Genomic DNA, 12243 nt, shown 5'->3' with positions numbered 1-12243 from the left:
TACCATATCCTGGAAACATCATTCAGGCCATGGACGCATTTGTTTAGTTTCCATAGTTTTCCTTCCATATTTGCTGCCTCTTTAGGCGGTTTCAGAAACACTTCTCTCTGAAAAGTATCGACCTGCAGAAATGCGGCTTTTATGTCAATTGACCTGCACTCCCATCAAAATATTGATAAAAGAGCCAAAATGATTTTTAAGATTACCTTTCCAGCAGTGGGACAATCCACTCAAACATCTGGATCACCCAGTTTCTCCTCAAAACCCCTGGCTGCCATCCTCGCTTTAGCCTTTTAAGTCCCATCTGCATGGACATTTTCAGTACAAACCCATCGATGTGACAAAGCTGGTTGACCCTTAACTGTTACCTCAGAATAAATTCCAAATTCTCTCCAACTATCTCACTCCCTTTGTTTCACCTCCCTGATTCTTTTATCCTCAAGTCTATTAGCAGCCACCAAAACTTCACAGTCACAAGGATTTCTGCTTCTAGTTTTGTGTCGTGATGGTTCTGTGGGAATTGTTTCAGTGTCTGATCTATTTAAGCTCCAGCTTCTACTTCTATGTCCGTAGGGACTCCTACTGCAAGATTTCCCTCTTGCAGTATCTGAGGCTCTTTCTTTAGTACATGATCGTTTTCTGACGTGATGTTCAATGTCAGACCCCCTTTCAGTACTTGTACTGCACTTCCAGACTCTCCACTCCACATTCTGCTAATCCATGGACATCGCTTCTTGGCCATCATCCTGAACATTTAACCAATATTTAAACTTCACACTAGCTTTTCCTGCATGTCCCAAAATTGACCATCTCTCCATACATCATTTCCTTCTGGAACATTCATTACCCGTGTACCCACTTTGGGTAATTGTAGTTTGGATGTGACAGCTCAGTCATGTATTTGATCACTCACATTATTACTGTCCAGCCCTTGATCTGCCTCACTCTGTTCCTCAGGACCTGCATCAAAAACATCATGAAGATTTGAGGTACAAGGTGCCTCGTTTACTGCTCTCACCTGCTCAGAGTCCGAGATTCTATAATTAATTCCAATTAAATGTGAGGAATGAACCTTAACAGTTTGATTGCTGTGTTGGATAATTACAGACTTACAATCACGACTTATTACCTTACCAGGGCCTTTCCATTTTCTATGACCCTCTCTTTTATACTATCCCAATTCTCCTGAACTGAACTCTGTCTCAGGTGGTCCAATATGATACCTCAGTGCTCTACGAATTTTCTCTGATACCTCAGCCTTGATAAAAGCCTGTCTCCCTGCATGCATAGCATTTAAATGCTCAGAAAATATAGCACTAATTGTAGTACTTTCTAGAGTAGGAGGATTATCACAAAGCACAGAAGGTAGTTTGGGATTGTGCCCATGGACTCGTTGGTCAGGATTATATCCTCCAACCATCTGAAGAGAATTCTTTGCATGAACTTCCCATGTTAGGGCAGTTGACAATTTACACTCTGCAATCAGCCAAAATGTTCTGCCCCATGCTGTCAATCACAGCATGATTCCTTTCACAAAGACCATTGCTAAAAGGGCTCTCAGCCGCTGTAGTCTTGACAAGTATATTCATATTCTCACATCTTTCTCTCAACTCCGCATTAGCGAATTCACCTCCATTATCGGTCAAAAGTTTGGCTGGTGTCCCAAGTCCAGTCCCGATCCATTTTTCCATAATTTGGTCCAGAATAACCTTCTTCTCCTTACTCCGTGTCAGGGAAGAATTACTAAATCTCGTAGCCAGGTCAATAAAATGTAGGATGAAAACATTTCTGGCCTTGACCCACACTTTTATACCCATGGCCGTGACCTCACTGAAGTCCTGTGCTAATGGAACACTTACAATAGGACGAGGGTCATCATTCGCCTTATCATGCTCCATGGCCAGTTTCATTGAAGGTTTACACAAAAGCATGGGTATCTCACTCGAGACTACACCTGTGCTTATATCATGGCTTTCTCTACCTATTTTACATGGTATGACTACTCACTTGAGTGACCGTAAGGTGTTGTCATCGCCAAATCAAAGGTCGAAGTCTTATACCGTTTAACCTTGTGCCAATCTTCACTGCTGAGCGAATCAAGGTAACATGTGAACCAATCCGCCCCAGAAACGGTCGAAGTACATGCATTATCGAGCTCCGCACAATTGAAAGAATCCACAACTAACACCTTCATCACCGGATTAAAACTCCTGGTGACCAAAATGATTTGTTCATCTGTATTATTAAATTCATCCTCTGCCTCAGGGTTACTGTCGTCAAGGGTCATCACAAATTTCCTGTTTCTACGCTACCTCCTGATTTGTCGATGGCCATTCCTGGAATTCATTGCAGATAATTCCTGTCCCAAATTTGCCGTCTGTCGAGAAACCGGATTTGCTTTGCTGGCGCTCAGCCCTGGTCTGCCCGTCCCTAATCCATTCATCGCCTTGACGTCTCCGTCCAGTCTCCTGAGAATTTAAAATATTGCATGGCACCGCGTTCAGTGTCCGCATTATCTGTAAACCTGGTCACCATGGAATCTTCCATTCTCTGTGTGACCGCAGAAGGCCCCATGTAATCCATGAGGGCCAAAGGAAATAAATGTTCCCCTGGGAATTGTTTAAACGCGGCAGACATCTGACCTAAGAGAAACAATCTGTCTGAGAACTGGACGTCAGTTAAGACCAGTTGTCTGTCCACATGAGACATTTTAGCACAGTTCAACAACTTAAAATCAAGGAACGATTGAAGGGATTCGCAAAATTTCACATGTCCCCGCACCCCCCCGAAGATTTATTGGAGTTATTAAAGAAACCCTGGTGTGACTTCAAGTTAAGTCGAAAGACAAAGGTCCTCAGCCATCAGTCGCGGGCTGTGAGGGACCAGAAGTACAGGTCAGTACAGCCACGCCGCAGGGAGCAGCCTGCAGCAGTCCTGACAGAATCTGAGCTGGCCGCTCGGAGACGGGCGGCGGATGTATATAACTTGAGCAGTTAAGTTTGTAGTTTTAAGTTAAGATGTTTAGGTTAATTATAAGGTGTGGAACCGTAGTGTAATTTTAAGATGGAACCGTTCCAGTGTTGTCTACGTGAGCCGAGGTCGAGGGACCCGCTCACACTTCACCCGAGCCAGGAAGCCGATAGGGAGCCCAGCCAGATGTTCTTTATCTTTTACAGGGAATTAAAGGGAATGTTCGGAGGTGTGATCCTGCTCGCCCTGTCTGGGCTGAGCCTCGCGAGAAGGGGCGACACCGAGGACCACCACATCTTCGGATGCTCCGGAAAAACGGCGCCCCTAGCCCACGATGGGAGTGGCCTACGCGAGGCGGATGAAATCGCCTTGTACACTCACGAGGGGAGCTGGCCCGGATGGTTGGGGTCAAATTCAACCCAGTACTCGAGCCAGACCGGTTTTTCATATGGGGAGACCTCCCTCCAGTGCCCGAGGATACGAATTGTCACCCCAAGGATTAGCGTCACCGTGGGAGAAGGAATATGTTTGTCATGTAAAGGCAACGTTCCTCTGGATAGGTGGTGGTGGCTTAGAAAATTAAGTCAGGATATGGGGAACCCCAGGGTAGAGTGGGAGAGGTTAGGGAATAACACCCACAGGACCATCACAGGGACCCAGGGAGGGTTCAGTGTGTGCTGGGACAAATGGTGGGAACCGGATCAGGGGATCTATGTCTGTATGTGGGGTTCAGAGAAGGTCTGCCCCACAGGCATTTCCATCATTTTCCGCAGCCAGTGGCAAGATGACGGGAGGGGGATGGACTGGGAATCGCGCCTGGGCGCATGCGCGATCCCATACTCCCCAATCTCGGTTAATGCCACTGAATTAGTAACCCGCCCCCGACAGCCCCTGCCCACGATCGCAACATCACGTATGATAGTAGAGAGATGCCCCACCACCACCAAGGGACCAGGGAACGGCTTGGTGCTAGTACCTACAGACCAGGTGCTGTATCAAGGGGTGCACTACGCGGTAGCCTCCGTGATTTTAAATCTCACCGAGGTACACCTACCCGCGTGGTGCCCCACAGAGACCGCACAGTTGTATCAAGCCCTCTTAAAAGAGATGTTCCGTAAATTTTATCAGTTTGATTTTTCAGACGTTTTCAGTACCAGACTATACACCCACGAGCTTTTGGACGGGATTGGGAGACAAAGAAGGGGTGCTTTTAACGATATCTTAACTGGTTTTCATGATGTGGAGATGCCGGTGATGGACTGGGGTTGACACTTGTAAACAATTTTACAACACCAAGTTATAGTCCAGCAATTTTATTTTTGAAATTGCTAGACTATAACTTGGTGTTGTAAAATTGTTTACAATTAACTGGTTTTAACACGGGGTCTTCTGTCATCAACAGCTTAGATGACATTGAGCTGCAGACCCAGATTAATGGTTTAAAAACGCAATTAAAGAAAATATTAATCGATGTGAATAAGGTGGTGGGTTCGGAACTGCACGAAGATCAGGCCATGACTCTCCACATAAAGGAGATCATAGCGGAGCTGGAAAAGCATGCAGAGACGGTGGATGCGCTCATTAGGGAGGGTCGAAATGTGTCAGACCAGGCGGCGCAGAATGAAGTGTGCGTGCTGTATGGGGCATGGTTGCTGGGCGAGGCCTGCAGCAATCTGGAGGATTTAAAGCAAGGTTTAGTCCCCTCCTGGAGCAGCAACAAACACCTCGCAGCCCTCCACCCTTTTGAGAATACATTAAGTCCGTGCCAGCTCCGCCCAGCTTCTGAGACCTACCCAGTCCCAGTGGACTGTGGGTATTCCAATCATAGGGATAGTTGTAAGGATGCCAGTCATGGGCGGGACGGTCCGACCCGTGCCGGTGTACAGGGTGGAGAACATTGGTGTCATTCAGGGGGGTGCACACGTTCGTTTCACAGCGGTCCCGCCCTACGTTATAAAGTGGGAGCATGGTATGACGGTACTGACCTCTCGGGGTACCAGAGCCGGGGATCACACATAATCCTGTGTCCCCAGCCCTTGAACGCCGATTCAAAACCGCAGTGCGGGTTCAGAGCTGCTGACACGAAGCCTATAAACTGCACCATGGAAGCCATGGCACAAGGCCGTGTTCTCCCACAGGTGACGTATATAGGAGGTGGGACATATTGCGTCACCACAGCAGCGTCTCACGACCAGCATGGTCAGCACAGCTGGTGCGCGGTGAGTGACAGCAGTTTCTGCTTTAAACCCGAGGTAGAAGTTCAAGTGGCACAGATACGAATTGTCCCCATCCCTGAACCATCCACTGTTCACCTCACTGTGAAAGAGAATTTCACCAACCTCCAAAAGTATGTAGCCCACTTCGGCTACCAGATTCCCCCTCTCCCAGAACACCTCGTTAAATTATTAAAAGCAGTAGGGGTGTCCCAAAAACACTTTTACACACTGGAACAGAAGACTGTCCAGATAGGGGCCGATATTCTGAGTATTACGACCCCACTCTGGTGGGACATCTTTGAGAATATACAGTTCCCCTCCTGGATTTGTCTGGCATCGCACGTACTAGTAATCTGTCAGCTCGGGATCGTCCTCTACCTGGTTTGTGTCCAGTGTAGGAAAAGGGGTCTCGAGGTAGTAGTTAGAACACAAAGGGTATGGAAGGACCAGTATGCTCGGGTAGACGAAACACCCGCGTGAGTTCGGGGACGCATCCCTTGCGAGTGATGGCAGCCTGTTTCATTATTTTAATAAAGATGGTCCCTTCCGTTTGTTGTTTTCAATAAAGTAAGTTTTCGTTTTGATGTTGTTTTGAATAAAGATTGTTCATCGTTGTGTTGTATAATATGCGAAATACTGTTTCATCCCAAGTGGTGCAGGGGTATTTGGACCCCTCCGTGCTGGGATTGTTGTAATTCAACCTTGTTTTCTATCTGAATGCCTGCCATACACTGGGGCTCTCTCCAAGTAAGGGAATGTATGTGTCGAGGGATTAGGGATAGGTAAATAAAGGGGAGGGTTGTTTGCGACGGTCACCTTGCATGGACACTTCAAGCAAGTTTAAGTATCCACAGGGGGGAGTGAAGGGATTCGCAAAATTTCACATGTTCCCCCCCCCCCCGAAGATTTATTGGCGTTATTAAAAAAATAACCCTGGTGTGATTGTGTTCTAAACAAGCCAGGGTCTCTCAAAATGGCTGCAGTCAGACACATGGCCAAAGGCCTGCAGCATTTGAAACTGGACACCTTTCCACAAGGGCAGACAGGGATTTTTTTTTTGAACAATGCAGGGAGACAAGCAGTTGCATTCACGCCCTGAGGCAAGCCTTCAGAAGTAATCCCACCTAAGGTGAACCATCAAGGAACATTCAGGAACAATGGAAAGCAGTTATGGAACTCATCAGTACAGATACCGGCCATTAATGGAAATGGGCCAGAGATTGGGGTCCTTTGTCTTACGTTTTCGTGCTCAAATCGAACAATGGAGCAAGCTGATGAGGCACGAAAAAAAACCTGATACCGGGAGTATATAACTGGGGCTTCCCAGAATCTCTCTCTCTCTTCTCTCTTCGCCTCTTGGCCCGGTGTCCTGTCTGCCTGCTAGCAACTAAGAAGGAAGGCCGTCCAGTAAACATCGCAACCACATGTCGACGGCAGCAGCAGGGCACAGGGGCCAGGCCTTTTCATCTGTTTCACCGGTGAGCATTAATTTTCTGGCCGCCACAAGACAACCTCGCTAGGTGTAAGGGTGGGAGTTAAAGGGGTATTGCTAAAATTGTGATTTTAGACTTTTCCCTCGATGTGTCCGTTTCTTCCACCCGTTAAGTGTAAGACTGTATTGTATCCATAGCGATTTCTTTTATCTTCTGTATAATACTGTTTATCTTGTAGTTTTAGTTTTCTCATTAATAAACATTGGTTTTCCTTGTACCAATCCACTGGTCTGTTCGCCTGTCCTTGTTACCGCTCAATAAGTCCTCAGCTCAGAATCAGGAAGGGGAAAGTGATTCGCAACCGCACAGCGGGCAGGGCAGCTCAGGAAAAACATAACTGGCTGACCTATAATAAGCCCGAGAAACAGTAAAAACCCCTTTCAGAAAGTGTATATATGAGTGTGATGTTTATATATGAACTGTGGGTGTGTATATATGAGTGTGATGTTTATATATGAACTGTGGGTGTGTATATATGAGTGTGATGTTTATATATGAACTGTGGGTGTGTATATATGAGTGTGATGTTTATATATGAACTGTGGGTGTGTATTTATGAGTGTGATGTTTATATATGAACTGTGGGTGTGTATATATGAGTGTGATGTTTATATATGAACTGTGGGTGTGTATATATGAGTGTGATGTTTATATATGAACTGTGGGTGTGTATATATGAGTGTGATGTTTATATATGAACTGTGGGTGTGTATATATGAGTGTGATGTTTATATATGAACTGTGGGTGTGTATATATGAGTGTGATGTTTATATATGAACTGTGGGTGTGTATATATGAGTGTGATGTTTATATATGAACTGTGGGTGTGTATATATGAGTGTGATGTTTATATATGAACTGTGGGTGTGTATATATGAGTGTGATGTTTATATATGAACTGTGGGTGTGTATATATGAGTGTGATGTTTATATATGAACTGTGGGTGTGTATATATGAGTGTGATGTTTATATATGAACTGTGGGTGTGTATATATGAGTGTGATGTTTATATATGAAATGTGGGTGTGTATATATGAGTGTGATGTTTATATATGAACTGTGGGTGTGTATATATGAGTGTGATGTTTATATATGAAGTGCAGTATTTCAGGGAGGAGCAATTCCTCCCGGGGTTATATTTTCTTCCAATACACAAAGCCCATTTTACCGTGGGTCCGGAATAGCTCATTTGGGCGAGCGTTAGACTGAAAATCTAAAGGTTCCTGTTCGCTCCCTCGTTTCGGTTATTTAGTTTAGTCTTTGGGTCGATTCTCGCATTGATTTTCACTGAAATTTTATACCCACCATCGAAGGATTGGGGATGGAATAGTGAGGCATCAAGGATGGGAAGTATTTCTATCTCCTTTATTTAGCTTTGATTTCTGTATTCCCTTCTGCCTTTTTCTCTTGGTTTTGTCTCTCTCCGTGCAGGGTGAACATTTGATTTGATGCATTTGTCCTAAACTGATGCATTAATAGCATTTATACTTAATAGCATTGTTTATGGCTCCTTCCATCATTTTACTGATTGCGACTAGGCTGATGGGGCGGTAATTGGCCGGGTTTTATTTGTCCTGCTTTTTGTGGACAGGCCATCCGGACCCATAGACGTTCTGTGTCCAGTGCACTCAGTCCTTTCTTGATATCACGTGGAATGAATTGAGTTGCTGAAGACTGGTTTCTGCGATAGAGAGGACCTCAGGAGGAGGATGAATAGGCTCATTCACTTGGCACGTCTGGCTGTAGATGGATACAAACGCTAACGGCTTATCATTTGCACTCACATGCTGGGCTACACTATCATTGCAGATGGGAATGTTCATGGAGCCTCGACCTCCAGTTAGCTGCTTAATTGTCCACCACCATTCATGACTGGATGTGGCAGATCTGCAGAGCTTTGACCTGATCCATCATTTGTCAGATATCTTAGATCTGTCTATAGCGTGATGCTTTTCTCTTTTACATGTAGTCCTGTGTTGTAGTTTCACCAGGTTGGCACCTCATTTTGAGGTACGCCTGTTTCTGCTTCCTACATGCCCTTTTACACAGTTCATTGAACCAGGAGTGGTCATCTGGCTTGATGGTGATGGAAGAGTGAGGTCTCTGCTGGGCCATGAGGTTGCAGATTGTGGTGAAATACAATTTCACTGCTGCTAATGGCCCACAGCATCTCACTGATGGTCAGTTTTGAGCTGCTAGATCTGTTCTTAACCTTTCCCATTCAGCTGGTGGTAGCTCCACACGATAAGATGGAGGGTGTCCTCAATGTGAAGATGGATTTGGTCTCCACGAGGATTGTGCAGTGGGCACTCCTGACAAAAATATCATGGGCAGATGCATCTGCGACAGGTGGATTGGTGAGGATTATGTGAAGTAGATTATTCCATAGTGTTCGTTCTCTCACCAGCTGCCGCAAGCCCAGTCTGGCAGCAATGTCCTTAAGGACTCGGCCAGCTCGAGGATGGACATTGAAGTCCCTGACGCAGAGTATGTGCTGTGTCCTTGCTACCTCAGTGCTTCCTCCAATTGGTGTTCAACATGGAGGAGTGCTGATTCATGGGATGAGGGACGGTGGTAGGTGGTAATCAGCAGGAACTTTCCCTAACCAGGTTTGACCTGAAGTCATGAGCTTTCATGGGATCCATAGTCAATGCTGAAGACTCCGAGGCCCACTCCCACCCGACTGTTTACCACTTTGTTCCCACTTAGAAGCTTGGGACGTTGAGTGGTAGGTATGATTCAGTAAGTATGGTCATTAGGTTATGAGAGACGGCAGAGGGAAAGTTAATATCGATTGTGCATCAATGGGAATGTACAGAGTAGGTTAGATAGCAATACAATTGTGAACAGACTGTTATAAAAGCAAGTAGAACTTTGGAAAGTGTACCAATAGATGTAACGTATAAATCAAGAGCGATCATTTTTAAACTATATTTCGCCCTGATGAGACCACACCTCCAGTGCTGCGTGCAGTTCTGGTCTCATTTTGAAAAGGGTATTCAGTTTTGGGAGGGGGTTCACTGAAGGGCGACACGATTAATCCCATTTAAGGTAATGATGCACGAGGAAGGGTTGAACATCTTGGGTCTTTTCTCCCATGAAAAGAGAAGACTGTGGGGGGATATGAGAGAAGTGTTCAAAATTATCAAAAGTTTGGATGAATTTGAGCCCAGTGAGCTTTACTGTTGTGTTGAGAATTTAAAACATAAGGGCCATACTTAAATATTAAGAAAAACAAAACAAAATTGGGAATGCAGGGGGATTTCTTTAATAGCAGGGTGTTAAGTAAGTGAAACAGATTGCGACAGGACTGGGATATAACAAGAAAACAAAATCAGTTTTGAGAAGGAACTAAACAGGTCATTGTTAACAAATGGGATTCAGGGATATTGGAAATGCACCAATAGAAAGAGAGGGGAGGTGGGCACTGTTACTGCGTTACGATGTTGCTGTGTTACGATGTATCTTTGTTACTGCGTTACTATATTGCTATGTTACGATGTATCTTTGTTACTGTGTTGCTATTTTACTGTGTTACTATGATGTAATTAATTCCTCGGTTACTCTGGCTGTTAACTCTAACTTCACCCTGTTAATTAGACGAATGTCTGTCGTGTTCTCAGATTGTGGCTGACATCGCTGACACTCTATCTTCTCGCTCCGAAAAATGCTCATATTCTTGTACAGAGTTAATGCTTTCGTTCCTGAAATTGATGCTTTTTGTTATTTTTTACTGTGACATTGCTGCCAACAACTGCAAATTGACCTTGTTGTTGAGTCACGGGGCTGTAATTTATGACTGGGCGATAGGTCCCATAGATTGTAACTGATCCTGGTTTATGAGACTTTGGCCTGTAATGTGCGTGGTGATTCCTGCCTGTAACTTTAACCTCTTACATCAGATATTATCCACCAGCAGTGATATTGTTGTTTTATACAGGTGTCCATTGTAATGTGAATAGTATCCATCGGCGGGAGTAAGTTGCTCCTCAGATACAACTCATGAAGTCGGTGAAACTATAAAGAACCTGAATTTTAGCAGTAGGGTTACAGGAGACAGTAAACTGCCCCAGGGAGAGCCTGTGGAAAGGGGCCCCCGCGGGATTACCGATTGGTGGTGTCTGTTTTTCCAGGTATTGTCCGTCCAGCCGAGGCCCAGGAACACTGAACAGTAATAAATCGCCAACAGTGGAACAGTTGTCATGGGGATGGTCCATATTTCTTTAATTTTATTCTAAATGTATGATTACAGTCAACGATTCCCCACAATCGGTAGCTGCTCTAAGTTTACGACATACTCCTTGCATAAAGTGGAAAAATAATTCAATAATCTCTGCTTTGCTTCAAAACAACACGATTACAGAGACTGAGCTGAGATGGGCTCGGATAACGTGTGGCACAAGATTGAGATCTGGGGACGAAAATCTTCCGTTCTCCCCATTATTTAATGATCTTAGAAATGAGAGTGAAGGGATATTTCAGCCCATTCTTTAACTCCTCTCGAAACTTACTCTGGGTCACGCCATAAATCGAAGTGTTTGTGCAGCAACTCAGGAGCTGAAGCATGAACCCAAGTTCTTGTATGATGAGTAACATTTGATCATTATCGAGCATGTTCAGTATAACAATTCGAGAATACATTGTACACACCACGAGCAGAGCCCACAGAAGGATAAAATTCCCCGATATCACTAAAAGTAAAGTGATGGATTTTCTTCTGTTCTTTGTCTCTGGATCGCTGTCACTCTCCCCACTGCTCTGGACCCGGAGTCTCTTGCGGATTCTGATAGTCACTAAAATGTGTCTGACAGTTAAAGCATTGAGCATCAGAATCAGAATAAATGGTACACACGGGGTAAGAATGTAATGGAGGAATTCAATTGCTGTCCATACTGGTGAAAGCATAACACTGATGGTAATAACACAGAACCAGGGTACTTTCTGAAGTATATATCTGCTGGTAAACATAAAGTACCAGAAAATGTTCTTTAGACTGAACAACACAGTCACGATCCCAATAACCACAGCCGCCGTTCTCTCGGTGCAATATTTAGTTTTCAGCTTCTGGCAACAAATGGCCACAAATCGATCGAAGGTGAAAGCGACAGTGAACCAGACGGAACAGTCTGTGGCTGCATAGAGCAGGGCGGCGTGGATATTACACACGGGAATATCGAACAGAAAATGAAACTTAAAATAATAAAGAATGGGAATCTGCCTGAGTATCAGATCGGTGATAACGACCAGTAGATCCGCCGCTGCCATTCCCACCAGGTAACGAGTGACACATTTGGAGAGACCGCACTTTCCCCGAGATAGGATCACAATCGTTACTAAATTCACTGTCAGGAAGGGGAAAAACAGGGAAATTATACATCAGGCTGGAAGCAGAAATAACAGTGTGGTGGATCAGTGGGTGTAATTTACTGACTTCTCAATACACCCGTGATGGAATCCAGGGTGACAGAACTTTATGATACAGATAAAGTTTGAAGTCAAATGTCAGTAATGATTTGAGAAGTCCATGCATGAAGACACTGGGTGAATAAACAGGAACAATAA

The 12243-nt window shown here is 44.8% G+C and overlaps 1 protein-coding gene across 1 annotated transcript; it reads right to left on the bottom strand.

The window, feature by feature from the left end:
- Window positions 1-11121: 11121 nt before the first annotated feature.
- Window positions 11122-11946, bottom strand: LOC137308900 (probable G-protein coupled receptor 139). Its single transcript, XM_067977340.1, has one exon. The coding sequence runs from the start codon at window positions 11944-11946 to the stop codon at window positions 11122-11124; it is 825 nt and encodes a 274-aa protein (XP_067833441.1).
- Between the last annotated feature and the right edge of the window lie 297 nt (window positions 11947-12243).

The sequence above is a fragment of the Heptranchias perlo genome, chromosome 3, assembly GCF_035084215.1.
Source record: "Heptranchias perlo isolate sHepPer1 chromosome 3, sHepPer1.hap1, whole genome shotgun sequence".
Classification (NCBI taxonomy): domain Eukaryota; kingdom Metazoa; phylum Chordata; class Chondrichthyes; order Hexanchiformes; family Hexanchidae; genus Heptranchias; species Heptranchias perlo.
The sequence above is the reverse complement of the archived record's forward strand: the minus strand, read 5'-3'. Positions and strand labels throughout refer to the sequence as shown.